Below are 26609 nucleotides of genomic sequence, written 5' to 3' on the forward strand. Positions count from 1 at the left end.
TGACATTGAAATATACTCTCTTATGACTCTGACTTTGGAAGGTCCTGTCTTTTTATTTCTGCATATTCCATTATCAAGCTGTACAATGTAAAATGTTTTAAAGGGGACAACATAAATTATCTACATTCCCTTTAAAGAAAGTCCACCCAAATTAAAAAATAAAGGCTGTAACAAGCTGCTGTAGTCTTTCTTGTGTTACAGGAACCAATAAACACCCACATAATTATGCCAAAATGTTTAATATATTGTGTGTATGAAGAGACAACAGATGGGTAGCAGAATAATCAGTGTGTGGAGGAGGCACTGTGTTTTATATGTATTCTTACACTTAAAGGTTGTTATTGGCACATAAACACTTGAATGTGTGCGCAAACGGATGTATTGGTTTGAACTGCAATTCCCAGAAAGCTTTGCGTGACAGCAGAAGTAATCGAGACCTCTTTACTGAGTGACAGCGAACAGCTGAGTTTAGTAAAGTTCAACTAACAATGTCGCAGGTGTTTCGTTTTAGTTTTATTTAGAATTCGTGTCTTTGAGCGCATATGTCACTCAGCCGACCCTCTTCTGTGTGTTGAACACACCCGAAAGAGGAGATATGCTAGCTTTCCTTAGCATCACTGTCAAGCTAACAGGATACGTCTTCCGTTTTCACTTTCAAAATAAAAGCTTAACGGTTACGCGAAATGTCCACTGAGCTGCTAAGAAATTCGTTAAGATTTGTTAGATTTTGTCAATTTGGGAATTTTAAGTGTAGTTGATTTATCGTTCACTATCTTTGTTACGTGATTGAATTACGTTAGCTAGAGCTTATGAAATGTCCTGAAAACCAACTGAAAAGTGAAAAGACAAAAACGTGCTTCAATAATGTGGTGTCTATGGGTGTGACGTTAAAAACCACAAAAGTAATGATAAATACGCGGTGTCGTTGCTATATTTAAATCTCTTCTAAAAACCCCACTTTTATCGATTGGCCTTCTCTAATTTCCTTTCATTATCGTTGTATGATTACCTTGTTGTGAATGGTGATTTTAAATTTTAAATGTTTTAAGTCCAATGTCATTTCTTCTTGTGGTTTTATTTTGTTGTTTTCAGTTAATTGTATTTGTTATGTTTTATTTCTATTGTACAGCACCTTGTAACTCTTTTTTGAAAGGTGCTATATAAATAAAGTTATTATTATTATTATTATTATTATTATTATTATTATATGATACATTTTGAACAAAAACGTATGTTCAAAAAGAAAGATAGGGGCTTTATTTCGAAAGCGGTAACCGGAAACAGAATGTATACCGTGTCTAACTTGACAACAGTAGGTTTAGATGCTCGTTATTAACTGGGGCTCCCCGGGATTGTTCACAACAACAGAGGAAGCCGCACCACATCTGACCAAATAAAGCCCCGCCGCGATTTTAAGATCCTGTTGTGGAAAACCTACCAACGGAAACGAACGTTAACGCGTTGTTGTGCGACGGGCTCCGTTCTCCCACTGATAGCTATTGTTTGTTACCGTGCTAGCTTTGTCCTTGTTCGCAGTCACAGCTGTGGTGGGTTGCTGATATATTTAAACAAATCGTTTGGGAGGAATATGGCTCAGCATGGACATCATGTAGCCAGTTCCCAAAAAGCACTAATGCTGGAGATGAAAAGTCTCCAAGATGAGCCAGTCGAAGGGTTCAAGATAACTTTGGTGGACGAGTCGGACATGTACAACTGGGAAGTAGCGATATTCGGACCCCCAAACACACACTACGAGGGTGGTTATTTTAAGGTGAGTAGCTAATGGTAGCTAGCAGTTGATCTATTGTTCTTTAGCTGGTAGATTTAGCCTACAATCAAGTAATTTACACATAAAGGACAACCCAACGGTTAACCCAGTAACCGTCTTTAGAAACAGCAGGTAACGGTTAACCCTATAAAGCCATATGTATCATATTTGTTACACAATAACTTATTTGAAAATTTGTCAGTTGTCATTTTATTGCATTTCATACATTATGCATTAAATAAAGCAACATACAGTCTTCTTCTCATTTAGGTAAACTATTTTTTTTGTGTGTATTTTTAGATGGCAAGAAAATTGAGCATTGATGATGTGTTGGAGATAAACAAACTGAGCAACAAATTGCACAAAAATACCAGATGTAGCAAAAATGAAATGCTGGTTCCACTGGTGGATCTGTCATTGCTGCATGAAAACTTTATATCAGCAGATGTATGATGTTGTGTTATATGGAAAAAAAAATATTTTGTATGTTTGAGGAAAATGCTAAAAGGACAGTCAAAGTTTTCATTGGTTAAAAATATTAGGTTTTATATGTTTCTGTTAGTTCAAGAAAAACTGTGAGCAACAAATTGCACAAAAAGACCCAATGTATCAAATATGATACAAATTAGAATTCATATATGCAAATTCATATATATATATTTTTTTATTTGTCAGCAGGTTTTTTTTTTTTTAAATAGAATTTTCTGGCAATTATTTCATGGTTCAGGCTTTATAGGGTTAAAAACGGAGCTAGTGGGCAGTTGTTACTGTGATAAATAACAGACTCTCCTTCTTTGTTCAACTTTTATTCTTATCATTACATTTTATCGTTGCCAGTTTGTAGCTATTAAAACTTTTTCCCCCTATGGCGTATTTATCTTTTAAAACATACGTTTATTGAGGTCCCTAATAATGACAGTCAGCACATGATCACGTCTGACAGCGTTACTTTTGTGTTAACATGAAACAAAAGGTTGTAAGCACCATAACCGCCTCAAGCTTTAACGTTACTATGATCAGCATAGCTCATCATCTAACTGATTCAATCATTTCCTTTGTGTTTTTTCTTTACAAATCTACACCCCCTAGTAGAATAATAGGCTTTTTGTTGTATATTCAAATTAACCCAAACCATAGAGTATGGTAACATTGCATTTAAAATGTAGACAGCAACAATCTTAGCTTGTCTAACTTATTAATAAGTTGTGTTAACTCGTAAGCGATTTAATTTGGTTTCTTGCACACTTCCTCCCCTGAGAGTGAAGATGGTTTGGTTTCACAGACATGTGTTCCTCTTTGAGTGTTTGAGTTATTGGCAAAGAGGACTGGCAGTTTCCAAACCCCCCACGAACTTATAAACTACCGACTTTTCTTTGTTTTAAACCAAAAAAGCTTTTCATGGTTAATCGCAAGTAGAGCTGAATTGATTAGTCGACTGATCGATTTGAAAAATGGTCACTAAATATATATATATATTTTTTTCTTGCAATAATGGCAGAAAATGTTGATTTTAGCCTCTCAAATATGGGCAATACCTGCTATTTAATATTAAAAATTAATATATTTTAGTATTGAACTGACAAACAAGACATTTAAAGACATGAATGGGCATTTTTTATTCTTTTCTGACATTTTTTTGTAACTGGCAGATGTATTTATAATAAAAGTTCAATTTAGTTGTAGCCCTTAGTGTAAGATCTTTTTAAGAGTGACAGGAATCTGAGCTTTACATTTATTTTCATAGCAACATGGCTGTGGCCCTTGATCTGTTCACTACTGGTTGTTTGTACCCTGTCTGTCCTAAAAGTTGGAGCTGTGGTACCGTTTTGTTTTGGGGTTTTTTAACTTTAATTCCCTCAAAGTCACACACCTACATTGTAGATATACAAAAGCATTGCATTTGTTGCTATAGCAGAGAACCCACTGTTTGATTTGTCTCAAAGCTTAAAAAAGTGTGTGAAAATCAACTTCACATGTTGCAAAACACTGAGGGGATTGTTGCTCACCCAAGTCCTTTGCTAATGTGGTTATTCATCCTATGAAGCATGTTGATTTATTGCTTTGTCTGGCTAAGTCAAATAAAACCCTATGAAAGCTGCTTCAAACTTGCCCTAGATAGTTGTTTTATTGGACATCAAACAAAAAAAATAATGAGCTTATATCAAGGTGGCATAATTGCCCTGTCTTTCTGAGAAAACAAATAATGTAGGTCAGGGACCCGAAAAGAACATTTAAATTTGTCATGGCGTAACAAACAAAAATAACAAACATACTCAAATTGTTCATGGTTTCTTTACAAGGGCTTTTTGTTGTGGGCTCATAATGCTAAGTCTCACATTAGCTGTAGTTGTTTCCATATTCCAGCTAAACTGTAATGTATCAGTGAAGGCTCCCACTGTGTTCAGACTATCCAGCATGTTCTAACTGCTCTGTGTTTTTGTAAACCATCACTTCAGCTCAACAGTGCTTTTGTTATTCCAGTTCTTGAGAAGCTTGTTCATTTTGCCTCTGGTCTTTTTCAAGCCTGTGAACACAAGCCGAGGGCCCCGGCCAGGCTACCGTAGACGGTGTTCAGTGTGTCCGTGTGGGCGCTGCTGTGTACAGGATTCCTTTGTCGGGCCAGGAATGCACAGCCTGGCTGTGAAATCCACCGCATGGTTGTGACTCATTGTTCTCTGCTGGGTTTCCATCCAACCAGTTTGCCATATTCAAACAAAAAAGAACAAATTAAAACCCACCCTGTTTTGATCCAGGATACCCAAATAAACAAACAGTCATGGCATGCTGCAGCTGCATGTTCATCAGAAACAGGGCAGGTAATGACGTCATACGAAACCTGGCTGAGTCAGGTATTTATTTCACATGGGTGTTGCTCCCAAAGAGTCACACCATGACGAATACATTATAACTGCAGGCACACAGTGGACCGAGACATATTGAGATGTCATTCAAACATTAGATAACTGTCCTGGATAAGTAAACACAGTGGCGTATCATTGTAACTTGACCATTGACCTCTTTGTCTCACAATGGACCCGATCGGGATTCTGACATTCATTCATTAGTTCGGAGACATTTCCAGGCCTAACGTCCTTTGTGTGTGTTTCTTCTGCTTTGTCATGTGAAGCATCCCTCCAGGCTCTGAGTGTCTGATGATTTCTGGCAGAGGGCCAGTCAGTCCCACAGCCAGCAGTGGTCCTGGGACACGTATGAAGCTGGGTTGCTTTCACTCAGAGTGCAGACTTTAAGCAGTGTTTGGACGGTGACTCACTGTGTGTGTTGTTGTTGAATGTCCGGATGATTCACTAACTATAAGCTTTAAACTGTGTCTTTTATTCAGTCACATACAATGTTGACTTGAGTCTGAAATAAGGAAACAGTGGAATTGGGACATCTTTAAAAACTGTACAATTGAAATTAATTGTAAGACTTAAGTTTTCAACTGTAGTTGATTGAGTCATTCAATCATGGCCAAATCATAAAGACTGTTCTTTTTCCTATTTCCTTAACTTCTCTGTTTTCTCGTATTTTCTTGAGCTCTGGGAGGTCTTCAAAATCAAGAAGTGAGACTTACTTCTTTATGTGAAATAATAGTCATATTCATATAAACATCCCATCACAACCAGGGTTGGAAATTAGCACTGGACACCAGACAAATACTGGTAAAATATGCAAGTGGCTGCTATATTTTTGAAATCTGTTAGCCACAGTGGCAGGTGGAGAAAAAACTTATTTCCAACACTGTTCAAAATCATGACAGCTTACTTGCCAGTATTCAACTTGCCACCTGGAAAGGTGAGCACTTTCCTTTGCTATAATAATCTGATCATTTATTTTTTTAATGTTTGGGTCTGCATAAAGATGTTTAATCTCCTGTTGAGCCTTCGGTCCAATCAGGAACTGCAATCTCACAGTTTGTGTTTGCAGTTTCGATTAATGTTTTAAAAATGGAAGAAAATGAAGTGAATCACAGCACTTTTGTGCATATAATGACCTAATTCTTTACTGTTTTTTTGATAATCACAACACATTAATTAACACTAATTAGATGATTCAGCTTGTGGTTATTGTTGTTCTCTCAATTTCTCTGTATTCATAATTCTTTTTATTTCTTTTTATGGATATATATTGTATTGCTGTCCCCTCCTGTATGAGGAGTAAACTCACTCTGCTTCTGTGCTCCTCAGTTTGATCAGCCTTTTGGGTTAATAGAGCAACAAGGACATAGTCATAAAGTTGTGTGCAGCTCCATAAACTCTGCTAGGAAACAATGATATTGCTTTTTCTGTGACACCAGAGTATGTCAGTTCATATTTAGTAGATTTGACCTCTTCCTGCTCCATTGTGTGTCGAGCAACAGAACAGAAGAGAAGGTACTCTGCCTTATATCCACAACTATAAAGTCATGGTCACGGTGTTGTACAACAGAAACTATGCTGTGTGTGTGTGTGTGTGTGTGTGTGTGTGTGTGTGTGTGTGTGTGTGTGTGTGTGTGTGTGTGTGTGTGTGTGTGTGTGTGTGTGTGTGTGTGTGTGTGTGTGTGTGTGTGTGTGTGTGTGTGTGTGTGTGTGTGTGTGTGTGTGTGTGTGTGTGTGTGTGTGTGTGTGTGTGTGTGTGTGTGTGTGTGTGTGCTGACTGCTCTGCTGTGGAGGAGCCTGGGATCTGTGAAATTGGATGGGTGACCGTGTTTGAAGTGCTGCTGTGTCAGCACTTGGCAGCTTTAATTGTCATTTTTGTTGCATGTAATTATGACGTAAATGGGGTCTCTGCAGCCTAAAATAAACTGCAAAACAGAACATCTTTTATATCTCAGTCATGTGGCTTACTAAACACTGACAGAACACTTCTTCACAGCAAACTTGAAAAAGAGGGGTGTTGCCCTTTGGTTTGGCCCGGGCCTGTCTGTCTTTTTTAGCCTCAGACAATCGGTCGACAGACACTCTGTTCTGTTGAGCAGCTGACTGTGTGTCTGTGCTTTCCTTCCTTCCTCGTCGAGTGCACGCTCGATAATTTGCACCAGCTCCATGTGAGCCTGGCGGTAGCAGCAGTGGAGGGGAGGGTACAGGCAAGAGGATCCAACCCCCGGCTGCAGAGGGCTTGGCCGGGCCGATCCGCCGGAGTCATGTTTCCCCCTCTGGCTGTGTCACAGAGAAACGAGAGCAGGGCAGAGGAAAGAAGAGGGAATACAGAAACTGCCAGATCAAGAGCAGGCAGATCCTTTCCTTGCAGTGGTGCCCCTTTTGAAAGGAGAGCCTGCTGTGAATAGAGGTGAGCGTGAGGCCCCAGTAGACAGTTATAACCGTCCCCTGGAGCCCTGTGCCATGTGTTCTTATCCTCTTCCGGTATGGGCCACCAGTGTGTGAGCCATACCTCTAAAGCTGCACGGGCTGTTTGTTTGATATTTCCATGTGTTCCAAGACTCAGATCGTAACATAATGTCTGCTTCTGATCCTTTTTGCTCTCCTCCTGAGTTTAGTTAATGAGGTAGGGGCCTGCTGGGTGCGAACATGATAATCTCTGGGACCTCTACGTGTGTGTTAGGGTATGGAATTCGCTCTACACAAGGAGCTTTTTCCTGAGGTGTGTGTGTGTAAGGATAAGGTCTGTAGAGAAGGCAAAGAGGTGCTCAGGGAGAACAGAATGATTTGTTCTGTTCAGGGTCTTTGCATTGACCTGGTTTACTTCGCCTCGCTGTCATTTTCCACAGGGTGGGCGAGCTCACTCTCGTCCTCGTTCTCTCTTCAAGGCAGCTGTTTAGTTCACAACCCAAGAAAGATTTTCACCAAATTGATTTTGGTATTCTCTGTAACGAGCCTTTCATCAGGAGTCCTTTTTGCGTGCTTGGCAGGAAATTGGCCGCTCTTCAAATGAGCTCTTCAGGGTTGCTCACCTTTTGACCGTGGATGCTGTTAATTCTGTGCTCAATCCAATTATGAGGCATGACATGCAAGTCAGCAGTAGCATGTAGCAGCAAGTGTACTGAGGCTGGCACTTTGTGATGGGCAGAAATCTGCTGTATCTGAAGCAGAAAGTCCGTTCCAGCAGTGAAGACACAGTGGCCGTGTTTCTGTCTATGAATTTCTACGCACATTTTGGAGAAAAGCCTGACGGAAATGCCAAAATTTGATAAACTGTTTTTTGTCTTTTTCGAAAAGAAGTTGATTCGCTAAATGGGACATGGAAACATTTTTCCAAATAACTTCTGATGAAGTGAACATTTGACTCACATGACTGATCAGCTGTTACTGTTCTGACAGATGATGAAGAAGATGTTTCCGATGTCGGCGTCTTCTCTCCATTTTCTCTCATGGGTGGCCAAAGCTGTCTGATTTGCAACCTCTTTTTTTATTTTGTCAGCACAATCTAATAAACTACTACTGTTTACTGACGGGTTATCTTACAGCAATACATTACACTGCAATCTTCTGACGAAAGCACAATTACGTAGCTCACTCTAAACCAGTTGATGGAAACTTCCTTAATTTTCTTTAACGCAACATTTCAAAATTTTGCTTCAAAATTTGACTCTACTTTAATGGAAACACAGCTAGTGAGAGGGGAGACAGTGAGTGTATGATATGGAAGGGAAAATATATATTAATACATGTGAGTGGTCCCTGGAAATATTGGCATTCTAAGACCGCACTGTATCGTCCTTTCTCTTTTTTCGCCTCTTTGTGTTCTCTACTCTGCTCGCTGCTGCAGAGCAAATGAGCCAACCAAGCAGCCTGTGTGCGTTTAGGCAAGCTCTGTCATACTATTCTACTATTATCCATCCATCCTGTCCTCCATCAAACCAGGATTTGATGTCACCTGGGTGGGCAGGTCAAGGGTTTCATTCGGCCCCCCTGCTGCTAGAGCGAAGTACCACCTTCTGCTCAGTGAACACCACATTACTGCTGGTTTAATGGTCTCGAATAAGGCCTGTAACACACCCATGCTCTGGGTACATGGTCCCTAAGGGTGCTAGAAATCCCTAAATTCTTGAATTGCAATGTTATGTTTTTGCATAGTTCAGTTTTTGCACAGTGCTTGGAATTTCAAATGAAATGCTTGAAACTGTTGGAAACTGTGCTTCTATAGGATGTCAAAGTCTACTACCAAACAGATGACTCATTTGGAAACACAAAAATATGTTCCTTTAATTTGTCACCCTTCTGTAGAATGTGGTCACAAAACATTATTTTTGTTAGTATAAAGCACATAATTTAACAACATATATTTAAATTTAATTAATTCAAATATTCAGTATATATATCCAGTATATAAATATTTACTTGCCGTACCTGTAAGGTGCTGGAAACACTTGAAATGCATCTTAAAACTGCTTGAGTTTGACTTTGGAAAAAGTGAAGTAAAGTGTGGAAATAACTAGAAAGGACAGGACAAATTGCTTTGCAGTGAGTTCAAAAGTTTCAATTATATTGATGGTGTTGCTAAAACCTCAAGTAACACTCACTATTCCCTTCTTCACCAGCCTCCTTTAAATGGTTGCTGTATGCATTGCTTGTGTTTGTGGCATTGTGTTATGAGGAATATGGTTTTAAAGACTCCTGGTAAGCTGCATTGTGAAATCATGCACTTACCTTCTCAAAGGGATCAATGCTCATGCTTATTCTTAATGCATATCCCCACCTCCCTGCTTCAGCTTGCATTCAGACTTGCAGGATTGTGATGAATGAAGCTATTTAAAGGGAAGTGTTGATCCATCAAGGTCTCAATGCAAAACGCTCCAAGTGGGATCATTTTTTATTCAAATATGTACGGTCATGAAAGTAGCAGTGCTGAGTAGTTGGTTTGCTGCAGGTTTTTTTTTCCAGCTTTGGACAACGTGGGTTTTCTTCCATGTTCAGTTATCTTCTTGTTTTAGATGTATTGATAAGAATCCCCTGACTGACACTGTCCATCCAGTTTGACTGGCACGAGTTTCGATTTTTTGAAGAAAAAAAAATCCATTACTATGCCAGAATGCTAAAGACTTTTGGGGCTTTAAGTCAAGCTGCTGAAGAGTGTTTCATTCACACACTGTTTTGTTGGAAAATCGAGCCTGGAAGACAAACAAACAAACAAACCACTTTCCCAATTGGGAGTGTTGGTACAGTGTTGCATTCAGCCCAAAGCTCTCCAGTTCTCTTTTACACCATTTGCATCCTCTTTTGGATTGGACCAACTTTTTCTAATAGTAAAAGCTGAATGACCACATTTAGTCGGACGTGATGTAGAAGCAAGACGATTCCCCCCAAATGAACAAGATAAGATTATCTTTGCCTCCTTCATAGCCATTAGCTATTGGACCAATATGATCTTCATGCTGATATTGTTTTGGAAGACAAACCAAGCGCTCTGTTGTTCCCTGGCCCGCTACTCCTTCTTCTCCCCCCTGCCCCTCCTGGCTGGCTGCTATGTGTTGCACTGTTGCCAGCCTGTAATGTGTACAGTGTTGGCCTGAACCCTGCACTCTGAAGGGCCGCCAGCTTTCTGGCAGGGTCAGTCGGACCCGGGGATTTTTTTCCCCTCTACAAGCGGCATTCTCTCAGGACTGTGTCAGTGTTTCCTCTGCTCTCTGGTTTTATATGGTGAGAGCAGGTTTATTCTGCAAGTCAGGATTACTTTAGACACCAAATAATAGGGCCAGATGATTCATTAACATTTTAATTTCAAAGAAAATTTGATCGTGCTTCATTTTGTTTTAAATAATGCTTTTGTTTTATCTTGTGTTATAAATCCAGAGCATCTTTTCCTTTACGTGTTCAGTAGGTTGTGGCGGTGAATATTTGATAAAATTGATTTTGGTTTAATTTATTTTTCTTTATTTTTTATGTTAAGTAGTTTTCAATAGGTTGGGGATATGTATATGTGATCCCTTTTATTTTTATTTAATTCATTTTTATATTTTATCATTTCATAATTTTATTTGTTTTTTGTTTAATTCATTTTACATTTCAAGTAAATCCACTTAGCAAGAAAACCAAGAAAATCCACTGTTTAAAGTGTATTAATTCAGTATATGCATGATGTTTCCAAAGTTGTTAATTGTTTAAAAAAATCCTGACCTCGATATTGACCAAAATAACTTTGATTATGATTGTAGCCATAAATGAGCAGCCCTGCAAATTGAATTGCATGGAGTCAGCAGGCGATGGTGACGACAGACGGCTCTGATGGACAGATTCTTTTATCTGATATGTTGCTGCTACATGCAGCCTGGTTTAAATACCACATTGCATGCAAAGAGGGATAAGGCCTTAATGTTAAGCACAAGTATTATAGAGCACAACCCCTTTTATTCCAAGTGAAATCCCCCCTTCCTCCTCCCGCTACCACTCCACCACCTCCCTGCTCCCATGCAGCCTCCAGCTTGTTGGTTCACTGTGGCGAGGACCAGCTGACCATGCCGAATCAGCAAATGTGAGCAAGTGTGTGTATGTATTTGACAGTGGAGGGGGGGGAGATCAGCAGAAGGTTTCATGCTGTGAGTGATGTGCGTGTGTATAATCGGTATAGTCGGTGTGTCTCCCCCCTGTCCCTCCCTCAGCACGCCTTATGGAACAGGAGGAGGGGTCCTCTGCACATAGTAGCATTTATACAGTGTGTGGGTGTGGTTTTCAGTGTGTGGGTATAATAGCAGAACACGGGTGTGAGTAGTGGATTGTCTTGGGTTGCAGTGACAGCTGGAGAGGACCAACCCCCACAATGTCTTTATACCAGCAGCCCCCCTCACCCATCACTGTGTCTGTAAGCTGCACACACTCGGCAGCTGAATGCACTGCGAGCCTCCCTCCCTCCCTCCACACCATATTACATTACACTGTCATTAGCTCGACTGTGCTTTGCCACCTCAGTAGGGTTTGCCATGACTCCACAGCTCCTATTTATAGGTTTCTTTCAATCACTATTGATGCTCATCATCGTGATTGTGGAGATCTTTATTCAGCAGCTGCTTGTTGACACCAGTGCTGCAAGCGTTGGTCTTTGTGAAGAAAAAACATTGAGAGTGAAGCACTCTCTCCCTCCAGCAGCTGTCCGTGTGTGTTCCTTCTGCAGCATTGTACAGACTTGCATTCTGGATTCAGTTGCCCCTGGGAGACTGTGTCCACAAGCAGAGTAGTTTTAGCAAAAGCATGTGTGGAACCAGCTTCTTTAAGCAATCTGTATGCAGCGGCCTGACCTGGCATTTATTATTTTTACTCTGTCATGAACATTGGACTTAAACTGTGAAATTATTTTGTCTTTTCTGTCGTTTTTAGGGCATGCACTTGCTCTGTCTTATTATTGGCCTGTCAGTCACCTGTGAAGCACTTAGAACTGCACAAACCTGCCTCTGTTTTAGAGCTTTGAGCTATTTCGTCAATGCGTCTTGGTCACATAGGTTGAAAAGAAAAAGCAACATACCAAGACAGGAAGTAAAAGTTCATTTCTGTTGTTTATCCTTTTTGAATTATTTATTTTATGGCAATATAGGACAAAAAAAAAAGATCCATAAACGAATCCCCCTTTACCCTCCAGGTATATTTAAGATAATGAGGCTCTTCTGAACTAAGCGCTTGAAATGGTTCTTCCAAACTGCAACAATTTTGAGGGAAGTAGTCCTGACTTGTCTGTTGGCAACAGAGAAGTGTAGCTAAACCGCCTGCCTCTCACGCTGCTAATATTTGTCTTCTCTCGCCCTTAGGCACGGATCAAGTTCCCCGTCGACTATCCGTACTCTCCACCTGCTTTCCGCTTCCTCACTAAAATGTGGCACCCAAACATTTATGAGGTAACTAACTCTTTATTAATACACCAGTGATCACAAAATACAATTTTATTAGAAAATGTTGTTTGTAGCCTCTCAAATATGGACAATACCTGCCTTTTGTTTTATTTGATATTCAAATGAATATATTTGTGTTTTTTAACTGACACAATGAGAAATTTTAGGACATTGATGGGCATGTATCTGAGTGGTATTAAGGAAACATTTCTCTGAACAAGTTGGTGTATTGTGTCCCTAGAACGGGGATGTATGCATCTCTATCCTGCACCCACCAGTGGACGACCCACAGAGCGGGGAGCTGCCTTCAGAGAGGTGGAACCCCACACAGAACGTCAGGTACAAAACCTAATGTTCTCACTTCCGTTCTAGTTTATTCCTAAAGAAAAAGCACATACAAAATGACAAGCAGGGTACGGTTTGTCTGGTGCCTTACAGCTGCCTCCTTAAATTGAATAATTTAAAAAAGCCCCCACCAATCCAATCATCAATGTTTCTTTTGTCCCCTCTTCTGTCACTGCCCACATTTCTGTATTGACACGTGGACAGACAAACATTCAAATTTAGATTGAAATGTCTGTTGGAATAATGTTTAGGTTTATAGTCCGCTCATGCATTGATTCCCAGTAGTTGCACACTAATGTCACATAGCTACCCTCCTTCTACTGTCCCATTGTCTCATTGTCCACCAATCAATACAGGCTAAAAGCTTAACATATCCTGCAAGTGTTTTATGCAGCTTGTAGCCCAAATGACTGGAAGACTGGAGCATTGTCTACGTTTTTAGATTGATTTCCTTTCTACCTGGCAGGATTCAGACTGATGCATTTTTCCTGCCTTATTCTGTGAACTTGCAAAGACTTGAAACCCTTCCCTAGTTTACTTCTTTTGGGGCTATTATTCGTATGCTAATGTAGCTAATAGCATCAGTATGGATGTTAAAAATACTGATGTAATGTTTAGAACCTGCCAGCAAGTTTTTCACCCCATTTGCTTTGTGTCTCATATAGTCGCTGTAGCATCTAGGAGCCAACAGTGTTATTCTTATAGATTATTATCACCTAATATATTATTTGGTATTAATCTGAAGTATTAGCTCTCCTGTTAATGGACATGCACTGCAGCTCAAAAGTTCGGAATATCGGACTATCTTAACATAGTTTTAAAAACCAGTATAATTCAAACACCCAATGTATTATTTACTTGTTAAATAATTAAATCATTGAAACTTACATTTAGTCCCCACAGTTTTACATGGCAGTGGAGAATACTGTTGGAACAATAATTATTTTCACTCAAATACCCTTTGACTTTATGTTTTCCAGTACAGAAAATCTAAAGGGACTGTCATTATTGAACCACAGCGATGCATTTGGGCTCTAAATAATTAGGGAAGCCATTTTTCTTTGTGCCCTCTGCAGTCTACTAAGTGGTCAGATTGATTCATTTTTAACTGTGACTTGTCAGTACATAGTATGTTCGGCTGATATTCCCTGATCCAATCGCACTAACCTGTTAACTTACCTTTTTTTTCTATTGGGAAGTGTTGAGAATTTTTTTAATATGTTCTTTTTTAAATCGGCACACATGCATATGCTTAACATTGATTTTCTTTCACCAATGACTGGTTATTTTTTTTTCTGTGGTTTGAACAATTGAGCAGAATTGTGTTCTATGTTCAAAACAAACCATTCATATAAAGTAACATCTATTTGTAAACAGGATTTCCTATAACCCAAAAGCATGAATGACCATATAAAAATTAGAGTAGTCGCTCTTGGCCATCTATAAAATCAAGCTTTTGCTCTTTGAGTTCTTCTCTCCACTGCCACCCAACTTGCTGCATTTTAAATGCTGCATCTTCAAAACATGATGTATTATTCATACACATTTATGTAATATATTTACTACGTTACATATTAAATTAACCCATGCAGCATGTATATCATAGCTGAATATAACTGTGTCCACACTAATAGGCCCTCTGTTGCCCCTGAGCTCATGATCACAATAACAAAAAGAAAGTCAGTCCCACATTTTGTCTCAAAAAAAAAAAGGAGAGCTGCTGGGAGATCACAAGTGCAACAAGTTGATTCATCTGAGTCAAAGTAAGGTGTAAATAATGTCGAACAACGTTGTCAGTTAGTATCTTGGAGCTAAATACCACAGATGACTAATGTCGTGGGGTTCAGCAGGCTGGCTGTTTGACCATCCCCCTTCTCCTCTTTGTCTGTGTCCTTTCTTTCCATCTCTGTGCACCTTTATGTCCTGCATTGTCAATGTCTCTCTTCTCGTCTTACCTCGATCCTCCCTTCCTCGCTCTGTGTTCCTCTGTTTCCCCTCTCCTCCTCCTTCTGTCTCTTAATCCCTCTCTCGTCTGTCTCTCAGGACCATCCTGCTCAGTGTGATCTCTTTGCTGAACGAACCCAACACTTTCTCCCCGGCCAACGTGGACGCATCCGTCATGTACCGAAAGTGGAGGGACAGCAAGGGCAAGGACAGAGAATACATCGAGATCATCAGGTACCAAGAGGACAAAACAGGGCACACACACACACACACACACACACACACACACATATACACACATGCACATATACACACATACATACACACACACACACACACACACACACAGTGTTGGAAAAAGTATTCAGATCCCTTACTCAAGTAAAAGTACTAATACCACACTGCAGAATCACTCAACTTCATGTAAAAGTTATGCAGAATGGACCCACTCAGATTGTTATATATATATATCATATCTATATATATCTATATATCTATATATATATATATATATATATATATCATACATATCTATATATATATATATATCATATCAATATATCATTAGATTATTTGTATTGATGCATTTATTTAAGTAGGGTTTAATTTTGTAAAGATAGGGCTATTTTTTACTACTTCATAGTAGTAGTAGTAATAGCGTGTGTGGGTGGGGTGGGGGTCTAATCAATTTAAATTTCTCATGTTTTTCATGTTAAATTTTTACCTTAAAAGTAAATAAACCTGGCAGCCAAATGTAGTGGAGTAACGGAGTAGAATTACCAGCTCTGAAGCTCCGTGTGTCCTCATTTGTGTTTTTCTCTTTCTTCTCTTGTCTTTCCACGTCACAGGAAGCAGGTGTTGGCCACCAAAGCCGAAGCAGAGCGGGACGGCGTCAAGGTTCCCATCACATTGGACGAATACTGCGTGCGCACCCAAGTCCCGCCCACAGACGACGGCTCCAACCTCTTATACGATGACTACTACGACGACGAGGAGCTGGAGGACGACGACGAGGACGACAACGAGGACTGTTGCTATGACGACGACGACTCGGGCACCGAGGACTCTTGACCTCGCCTTCCTCGCCCCTGACCAGTCCCTGCCCTCACCCCCTCCCCTCCCACGCTACACACGCCTCCCTCTCTTGTCATGGACTGAACTTTAATTCCCCGCCCCCCTTCGTCCTGAACCAGCCCCTCATCGTCCTCACTTAGTCCCCGCCCCTCATGTCCTCCGTCTGTCACATGTGCAGTCACAGTATGCACACTAAAACCTGATGCATCGAAGAAAAGAAAGCTAAAGAGTTGTTTTTGTTCGTTTCTTAAATGTTTCTCTTTATTTTTTTCATTTGTGGTCTGAGTAGAGGTTACACACACACACACACACACACGCACACACACACACACACACACACACAGCAGCACAAATTACCGTAACAGTACTTCCTATTAGCTTCAGTTAGTCTGCACTGATTAACTGGTTTATATTTTTCTCCAAAGCGTTTTTGGCTCCAAGACCGGTTCCTTCCTGCGGCTTTGAGTGTAACAAAGCCTGTCTGATGGCCAAGTTTCTTGTAGAAAATTTGGCCACGGAACAGTCACGCCTTTTCTCGACATCATCAGCAGGGTGGAATGTAACGTCACAGGTCAGATCAGATCAGACTAGAACAAGCATTTGCAAAGGAAGCTAAGCTTGGGAAGATTGCCGCACAGAACGTGTGTTTTCAAAAAAGCCGAGTCACTTCTGTCTCTGAGCCACATGTGTGACCTCGAGGCTGTTTGAAGCCCTGCCATGCTTCACCTCTGACCTTTTTGAGCCCCAGGGCTTGTGCTGCTCAAAACAGGGAAGTTATCCATTATTTTCATTTTTATTTTTTTTTAAGAAAAAGCTGTCCACACTCCCTTGTGCCTTCCCTCACTCCCTGATATCACAGATCTGAAGGACTTGTGGGACAGAGCGTATACACAGCAGGTTTAGGCAGCCGCACAAACCGAGGCGGCAGAGGGAGACATACAAGGTCTCAGGTGGGGATACAGCAAACAGCACCCTCCTGGTGGAACAAACATATTTATAGCAGCACCTGTCAGTTTGTCCTCATTGTGTGAGTGAGAAAGGTGTAAGATCCAACAGCTGAACTGAAGAGCGGAATGTAGATCAGCATCCCACAAACGTCCTCTGACTGCCATGCAGCCTTCATCATACAAGCACGTGCTACTCGTGGCCTGGATGCATTAAGAAACAGCTAGCTGAGCCTGCTGCTGCTCATGATATCCAATGTACTGTATTAATAAAAACCTATGCAGTCAGTGCTTGACTTAATATGCAGTGCTTTCAAACATGGCAGTTAAGTTGAGCCTTTCAACAGTCTGACCTGAACTCCAGCTTGAGTTTTTAACAACAGGGCTTTGGACTCCTTGACTAGAGTGGATCATGTGTTGTGTCTGTCTTTATGTTTGTTGGCGGTTTGTTATTCTAACTCAAGAGTAGCACAAGTCTTCAGAGCAGAAGAAACAAGAGATTGTACACAAGCCTTCAGCAGAGCTCGCCCCCTAGTGGTGGTTGCGTGTACTGGCATTTTTTTTCTCCCCTCTTCCTTTTGAAATGCTCGACTGGGCCGCAGCCATCTTAACTCACCTGAATCAATGAACCCTGTTACCTCAGAGGAGATCAGGTAGCAGTGTGAGTGATTCAGAAGAATGAAAATGGCCTGATGAATATGCAGGCGACTGATGGGGATTTTTTTGTTTTCTGTCTACGCTGTCAGAGAGTGGTTTGTTCTCTCCTAACTGCCAGGAGTGCTCTGCTGCACACTCGAGACAACGTTAACCACCATCCAACAGTATTTACGATGAAATTCTCAACATCTAACCATGTTTCCGTTGTGTGTGAATATTCGCCGATCGTTTATAAAATATGTGCTGAGAAGAAGCAGATATGGGAAGCAATGGGGATGGGGTTGATCTTTGAGCATGAAAAGGAGAATGTGGTTCTTCACTAGCATGCTGTTATGATGTGTTTGTGGTTTTAGATCTGCTATAAGGGTCGGGGTTGTGTCCAGGGACAAATGTCCTCTACTCAATTTTATCTAAAACTGTTGCATTGTGAATGGGCTGAGGGTTGTCAGTTTTTTGGGGGGGGCTTCTTTTACTGTTTTGATGTAATCTTTTTATTTCCAAATTGTGGTGTGAGCTGCAATGTTCTCTTATATGTATTAAGTGCTACAAATATTGACCTGATTGTTAAAAGCCCAGGAATGTTCATGGAAGAACAGCTAAATGTACCAACTTATTGTACACAAAAGTCATAACGGCAAAAAAGTTATGCAGAAATTGACACAGCACAGCACACAGTGATTATTCTAGCGTTTATATTAAGCCCTGAATGCTCAGAAATGAGCTACCAAGACCCAATAATTGACTCATGTCCATCACACAGCCTATGAATGATCCTCCCCCACTATGTTCTGATGTTTTAGGGTGAATGGGATTTCATTTTTGTCAAACTACTGTTATTTTTATCGTCTTTGCTCCCCACTCATCCCCCCCAGTTCTCTGAGCTGTGATTGGTGGCAGCATCACTGAGGGGAAAAAACCCAGTAGTTAATTACAGAAAAACTACAAGAACCTCAGGAAAAAAACAACTACCAACAAATAAACAAACCCTTTTACATCTGAGTGAACCTGTCCCCGGGGAGTCTCACTTGTTGGCTTCAAAGGACTGTTTACAATCTCTACCTTGATATGCACATGTGGATATTTGACGATCACTTGATGTTTTTTTTTTCTTGTTTATATTTTCTTTTTTCTTATGGTTTGTAAATCTATTTAAAATCTGAAATAAAGATCTTTATTAGATATTGACTGTTTTTTATTTATTGAGGTATGGGATAAATGTTTGATTTTGAGTTTTATTTGAGGTATCATTGTAACTTTTTTGTTTTCTCTTTTAGACACCAAAATGTTGGCATGAATGAAACTCAGGGGTAGCTCTGAGAGGTAAGACTCATGTCCTTCCTTCTTCACTTTAATAGTATTGTTTTTATTTAAAACCTTTTGGTGGAACTGCAGAGGAAAGTGCCTGATGAGATGTGTTTCCTGGTGCTTTCCATGTTCTCATCTGTTACAACTGGGAATTTATGAAATTACTTTTCCAAATGGACATTTTTCCTTTTTCCTTCTAAATGACAAAGTCTTGGAAAACATGGTTAGACCTTCCTGTTGTTTTTGCGAGGTCTGTTCATTTCTGCTTAACTAGTTAATGTACTTAATGCAGCACTGCTTTGCATGAAATCACTAAAAATGCTGGGTAACTATGCTGGGTTAATTTGGATATAAACAATGTGATGAACAACTAAATAGGTAAAGAGGTAACTAAATAGGAGAATAAATAAATAAATAGTAAAATAACCAGTTAAAAGCTAGACCAAACAGGTGGGTCTTGAGCCTTCTTTTAAAAATATCAACAGTCTCTGCGGTCCTGATGCCCTCTGGCAGGCTGTTCCATAGGCGCGGGCCATTATGGCTGAATGCTGCCTCCCCGTAGGTTTTAGTTTTAACTCTTGGAGTAATTAAAAGGCCGGTGCCAGAGGACCTCAGGACCCATGAGGGTTGATATGATAAAAACATATCTGATAGATAAGATGGCCCAAGACCATTAAGACATTTAAAAACGAATAAAAGAACCTTAAAATCGATCCTGAAACATACGGGGAGCCAATGTTAATATTTTTTCCATATGCTATTTAGTTATAAGTAAATGTGTATATATAAACTATTTTTTTTTATTTTTACTGTTGTCAGTCAAATGCAAGAGGTGATGCTGCTCTTGTAGGAGCCCTGTGGAGAGTAATGGGTACCCCACTGGGATCTAGACTAAACCAGTTAAGCCAGCGTCTTCTCCCCACTTAGCCCAGCAGCTGGGTGGAAAGTGCATGTCAACCTGACCCAACTTGCTTTGACAAAAATTTATCTTAGAATTTTTAATATTTATTTAAATGTTTTGTTTATTATTATTCATTTTTTTGAATGGCTTACTAGTCGAAACAAATCAGATCACAAGTATTGTTACTGAAATAAAGACATTTATAAGCTGAACAACACTTATGATAAATATGTCCCTCTGTATTCTGACATACTGTAGTCCATTTATTTGGTTTATTCATATTTATTTACAATAAATGCATCAAGGTATTGATTTTAATCTTATTTATTGATTAGATTATGAAGGAGGTTGCAAGTAACATAGCAGCTCAAAGGAGCATAGAGAAGTCTAACTATGCAATAAGCAAACAAAAAAAAAATGGCAGCCTACCAGTAAATCCCAAATCATATCGGCAAGGGAAAAAGAGAATCCTCTGTCTAATTCTGCACAGGATTTCTTTCCTCATTTGTAAAATGAGATTGTTGTTTTGAACAAATTGATCAGAAACAAGTCACCTATATGATGTTCACACTAAAGGCACATAAGGCTTCTTATGTGTGAAACATTTTATGTTTTGTCTGCAGCTTTGTCTCACTGGTCTCACTGTGTCTTCTCCTACAGGTGCTTTTAGGAATGAATGTGATCCTGCAAAAAAAACTAAGGTAGTACTTTGTTCTTAGTGGAGTCCTTAACCTCATTAACCACTCTTGTGTGTGTTTAAATGCCTCTAGAGGGCAGCAGCAGCTTGTCTCTTGTTTTATCTGAGCTGTTGTCTGTGGTCGGTAACAGCCTGACACTGAGTGTCCACAAAGATAAAAGATTTAAGAGTCAGCCAACAGGCTTTCACATGACTTTGATTTTGTATTTGGGTTTTTTTCAATAGCAGTCTATTAAAGTGAGTGTTATTCTTGTTTTCTCAGCTCAAAAGTCTGTGATTCTTCAAGCAACGCCACAAGCTGAAGAGCCCCCAGTGTATCCCTGCCTTAATCCTCCAGTAGGTGGTGCTGCCATCCCCTTAAATAGGCAGACATTAGAGAGTAATATGTTCCATATATTTCACCCTCTCATATCAAATGCCATAGTATCCTCTTTCCACTTTCCTCATCACCTGCTGGGACTCTGTGGCTTTATATGCTCCTTTGCATGAGTTATAACATTAATTATCTCCACTATTTTCCTGGTAAAGCTGACCCACATGTAGCTGCAAAATGAAAATCATCAATCTGTGAAACACCATAAAAAAGTTTCACATGACTAAAAACGTATTTTGTTTCAGTCCGGCTGTGTGTGTGTGTGTGTGTGTGTGTGTGATCTTTCTGTGTTTATTTGCATCCTTTTACCAACTCTGCCTTGGGCTTCCAGGTCGTATACCGGGTCCATCAAATTTGTTTCCTGTGGCGACAGGTTTGACATTTTGCCCTGCATGTGTCCAATCCAAATGCCAGTTCAGCGGACCAGAATAAGCAGGACACTGAAATGATTCTGGCATTTGCAGCTTCTCTCTGTGGTTTCTTTCATACTTTGCACAGTGAAAAGAATAACACTCTGTTTAAACTGCAGGGTGTGAGCCTGGATGGGAGCCAGATGTTACAACCCAGCGGCCCTCTCGCTGTGACCTCGTCCCCCTCTGTTCCAGCTGGCCGTTTGGCAGCAGCAGATCCGCAGGCTTCTGCAGAGTCACAGCCCTCTGTGACCCGGACTCTCCTAAGACCTGGGTGAACTGTAACAGACCGGAGAGGTGAGGAAATGTGAGATGAGATGAGAGGAGAGAACAGTCGGCGATGGAGATGGAGAAGGTGGGGGGGGTGGGGGTGATCCATGTGTCAGGATATGAGATGTCTCCAAGGCAACAGAAGTTGTGTGGAAGCGGGTTGGCAGGAAGGAGAAGGACGGATGGCAACAATAAGAGAGAGAGGGGTAAAAATGGACCCTGTGACGCGTCAACCGTAATGAGTAACCATGTGTGTTAAGAGTTGAAGCAGACACACACACAGAAAGGGAACAAGTGGGCAAAACCTCCTGCAGAGCTCCGTCAGACAGCCACGTTTCTGCGTACTGGCCACAACTCAGACTTCCTGTCCTTCCAGGAAGCCAATCAGGTGAACTCACAAGCTACCCAGCAGTAAATAAAGTAGTTGAACTTGCTCCACTTTCACCAGCTGCAACATTAACGTGATCAACATATGGTGCATCTTATCATCAATCCTATAATATCTATTATTTTGCACTATGAGTACTAGATGTGTTCATGTTAATACTTTTACTACATTTTTTAATGCAAGAAAATCTTTTTTTTTCCTGGATATTGCTACTTTTAGGTGCTCACACATACATTCAGTCCAATCAAAGCAAACAACACCAGACAAGGGGGAAGCAGTTATCTAGAAACCAAGAAAACTAATACTAAAAACTGTGACACAGGTAAGAGCATACAAGGATGAACAAAGACAAACAGGCTATAATAACAGTGGAAACAGATGTGTGTATAAGGGTAGGGCTATGGGGAAAAAACATGAGATGAAGGGGGTTGACTGATAGAAAGGTGGAAGAGACAGGAGGACAGCAACTGAATCAGGATGTTACAGATATATTTGCCAAATTACTTCACCAAATGACAAACGACAAACTTTGATTTTAGCCAACAACAAATTATGTAATGGTACAAAGCTAAGGTGTATAACTAACGTTTGCTTTTTACTACCCAAGAACAAAGCACAAACTGGTGCCTAACTTAAGGTTAGCCCACTAGCTGTAACTAAGATACTATGGACCTGGCTTAGTTGCTTTGTAATATTGGTCAATAAAGTAATTTGCAGGGCGGGGTGCATACAATTAAGGCTTAGTCCTTGTATGCAGTGGGCTTGGATTTAATGCAGCTTGGCTCCTTTTCCTGCAGGTCTTCCCTTCTGTCTCACCTTTCACTCGCTGTCTCTACCACTGTCAAATAAACCTGAAAAATAGGCCAAATACTGCTGTACCACTAGGCATTTCCCTGTTGTGCGATTATAAAGGAATTCTTATCTTAGTGGTGTGGCCTTCTGCTGCTGTAGCCCATCTACTGCAAGGTTGGACGTGTTGTGCGTTCAGAGATGCTCTTCAGCATACCTTAGTTGTAACAAGTGGTTATTTGAGTTTCTGTTGCCTTTCTATCATCTTCTCCTCTGACCTCCGACATCAACAAGGCATTTTGGCCCTAGAGAACTGCTGCTCACTGGATATTTTCTCTTTTTCTGACCATTCTCTGTTAACCCTAGAGATAGTTGTGTGTGAAAACCCCAGTAGATCAGCAGTTTGTGAAACACTCAGACCAACAACCATGCCACGTTCAAAGTCACTTAAATCACATTTCTTCCCCATTCTGATGCTCAGTTTGAACTTCAGCAGCTCGTCTTCACCATGTCTACATGACTAAATGCATTGACTTGCTGCCATGTGATTGGCTGATTATATATTTGCATTAATGAGCAGTTGAACAGCTGTAAATGATAAAGTGTATGGTGGTGAGTGTATGGACATGTTTTGGCAAAAGTTGTAGCATGTGCACCAGAAACAGGCCGCTGACAGTATGTATATAGTATACATAGCATAGTATAGTATTACTTCTAGCACTGGTAACAACACCTGTCAGTCAATTGGGAGAACAAGCAGCTTCATCCACACTGAAACACTTCTGTATTCTTCACTGAGGAGCTGGACCTCTGGGTTTGTAATAGCCTCAGTGCTCCTCACATTTCCAGGCTGACAGAGATGTACGGGCCGACCCCTTTAATGAGAGCAGAACAGACACATTAACCTTTTCTCACAGGCTGTTCTCGTCTCAGACGCTGAAGATTCGCAGTCGCTTACCGATCTCATTATTTAGTAAAGGAAGCTGTTAACAGTGTGAACATGGAGGACTGTGGCACCCAGATAGTTCTCAGGAGATATTGTTTTCATTTTAATTAACTAACATGTTTTTTGCATTTATGTTTTATTTATAATGTAATCTCTAATTGTTTTAACAATAACAGCGGTTTATCCTGTATCCCACTTCAGCTTCAGCAGTGAATTGTTGTATCGAAACATTCATTTATTTGTCAGTGCGCTGAAAAATAATTACCACCCCTTTAACAATTGAAAATATGTTACTTATTGGAGACGGGGCTGATTTTAAAAATGTCTCCTTGGATCTCCATTATTCATTATTTTCTACTTAACTGTTGCAATCAGTGAAACTTACCAGTCATCTGATTTTGAGTCTTGAGGGGAATCTGAATTGCATAACTGCAGCTGATGGAGATTTTTCAACACTGAAACCTTTTAAAACATGTTTTGCTTGACGAGTGTGACAGTTCGAGTGACTATAGGGGGCTGACTGAGGCCTGCCTGACTTCAGATGACAGACAGCAGTGGGTGAGGGTTCAAATGCTACTCTGCAATCTATATGGTAAGTGGCACTTGTCACAGGTTGATGACATCACACAATGAACTCCGGACTGACCTCAGAAGGCAAAATGTGTAATTATGTCCTCTCAGAGCAGTAATAGCTGACATGGTTTACATACCAGAGCTGTCCTGGTGTGTGTCCTTGTCGATAAGTTCAGCCTCCACGTCTGGGTTCACTTTCATCACCTGCTGAAGAATGTGATGTTGCAGGTTTATCTTCCTGTTCTGGATCCGGATTTCTGGGTGTGTGTATATTTGCACACACCCAGAAACGTGTGTCAACAGACATGCATGTGTTTGCATGGGTTGGGTGTTGGTAAGTGTTAAATGCATCTGCACCTTTGTTGGCCTGTCTTTAAATGTTGAACAAGTGTTATTTACTGCTGTTAAACATACATTAAGTGTCTAAGAGCAGGTATCCATACATTAACCCTCTGAAGCCACGCCCCTAACCCAAACGTATGATTTATTTAAAAGATCGGCAAATATACACTGTTTAGAGAGAAAGAAACTGTAAAAACAGGCATTATTGTCAAAATTTGAACCTTCCGACAGTCCTTGAATGGATCATGTTATGAAAGTTTCCGTTACAAAAAGAAAACAAAGCTCAGAATTGTGATTATTCTCTAAAAATCACTCTATTCTGCAACATCGCCCAAAATTAACCGTTAAGAAAAATTAGATATTGTTAAAAACATTAAATTTCGCAACTAGGAAACCATGATTGATTCTGCTGAGACAAACGGTTATGTGACAAATAGTGAAAATCTGACAGAACTGCAGGCTGTTTACAAAGAGCAGAGAGGAGGGGACAGGAGAGGTTGCAAGCACAGGTTGTAGGATGCAAATATAAATGTATATGTATAGCAATAGCAAAAATGTTCCCCTCAATATTCATGACACTTGTGGGTACTTTTTAAAATGTTGTGTATGTAATTTCCATTTAATCCAATTCTTAAAAAAAATAAAAATATCAGAGAAATTCAACTTGTGTTTTCCTTTTTTCTTTTTTTTAGGATTTATATCATTGTAACTGTGCTATTCTGCACAAAATACATTTTTGAGTAAAAAAAAAACGTCCTATAACTGCTTGGGGTTGAACTATCCCAACTTAGAGTCCTTGAAAACAGATTTTATCCTTCAACTTCTTACTATGTCACATGTAGTACGACCTACATGAACATGTTTTCTGCTTTTTATATCACATAATATTTGGTCACATATTTTTGTAAAACTCTATATGCCACACCCCATGCACTATAGTCACATCACAAACAAAAGATATATCTTAAAGTTATAAAGAAACAAGTTCAAAAAGTACAAGCACTGCATTAGGGCTTTCACAGTATCTGATTTTCACACAATTATGGTGGCCAAAATAATTCAAAATAATTATATTATTATGATAACTATAAGAATTTAGAGAAAAAAGAGAAATAGCAAGAATTCTATTAGTCAATTTTGTTTTCACTTTCTCTATTGTGCATTTTTTTTCTTTCTTACACTCAGAGAGTCTGTAACTATAGCTGTACAAAGCATAGCCACAAAAACAACAGTTACATTTAATGGCGTTGAGGAGGATTTCTAGGGAACCTGAGTGACAAGAAGATTCAGGCGACTTGAAGTATTAAAAGAGGCTCGATGGAGGAGATAACACAGGGATGTACAAGACGTAGTCATTGTGCGATGTCGCCCCAAGTCTGCAGATTCTGTCTTCAGGGAATCTTTTAAACACTGTTGGACGTGTAAGATTAGAAACAACCATGTAAGGTCATTCTTTACCTGAATACAATAGGATCTAACCAGAACCTTGAGCTTACCGGAATCACGTTGTCGGGGTCCCCGGTTACATGTGTCGTGTTCCTTTGAGCCTCTGGAGGTCTGTGTGTGCTCCTCTGTGGCGTCAGAGTTTTCTAAGGTCATCTCATCTTCTGTGAACGTGTGTGTGTGTCTCTCTATCAGTGTGTTAGAGAACATCCCTTTGCCTTGACAGTGGAGATGAGGACAGGAGGCTGTTATCAGTGTAGGATGGCCTTGCTGTAGCTTCTGCGGACACTGAACTGATTTATGACTTACCTAACATTGGGAAAGTCTACAATTTTTTCAAACAAATGGATCGTGAAAAGGCATTAAGGTGATGGAGGCAAAGTGAGAACAGAAAGAGGCAGAAATTATTTAAGAGACTGTGTATTATTTTCAAGTATATTTTCACGTGTGGGATATTAACATGATATAGATTTCATTTTTTTAAAATATCCTGTTTATCACTACAGGTTTATCATGACACACTGAGAGTCCATCAACCACAAAATTAAAAGGACAACGACAAATTCAGTTTGTTAGCTGATATTATTGTAAAGACTTTTTTTCAGGTCCATTTTTTGTATTTTGTCCCACACTGATAATAATAAATAGTAAATAATTTTGCACTGACATTCCCATAAGTCTCAGCTG

General features: G+C 40.1%; 1 protein-coding gene across 1 annotated transcript; it reads left to right on the top strand.

Annotated features, from left to right (window-relative positions):
* The first annotated feature begins 1274 nt into the window (after positions 1–1274).
* On the top strand, positions 1275–18664 carry cdc34a (cell division cycle 34 homolog (S. cerevisiae) a). The gene is made up of 5 exons (XM_059342099.1): positions 1275–1771; positions 12441–12527; positions 12763–12860; positions 14910–15044; positions 15659–18664. The coding sequence occupies exons 1-5, from the start codon at positions 1589–1591 to the stop codon at positions 15879–15881; spliced, it is 726 nt and encodes a 241-aa protein (XP_059198082.1). The 5' UTR covers positions 1275–1588; the 3' UTR covers positions 15882–18664.
* Positions 18665–26609: the final 7945 nt, after the last annotated feature.

This window comes from Centropristis striata, chromosome 9 (genome assembly GCF_030273125.1).
Source record: "Centropristis striata isolate RG_2023a ecotype Rhode Island chromosome 9, C.striata_1.0, whole genome shotgun sequence".
NCBI lineage: Eukaryota > Metazoa > Chordata > Actinopteri > Perciformes > Serranidae > Centropristis > Centropristis striata.

Coding starts and splice junctions, on each gene's coding strand:
- cdc34a (XM_059342099.1), top strand. CDS start 1,589: ATGGCTCAGCATGGACATCATGTAGCCAGTTCCCAAAAAGCACTAATG. Junction 1,772..12,440: donor ACGAGGGTGGTTATTTTAAG/GTGAGTAGCTAA, acceptor TCTCGCCCTTAG/GCACGGATCAAGTTCCCCGT. Junction 12,528..12,762: donor GGCACCCAAACATTTATGAG/GTAACTAACTCT, acceptor TTGTGTCCCTAG/AACGGGGATGTATGCATCTC.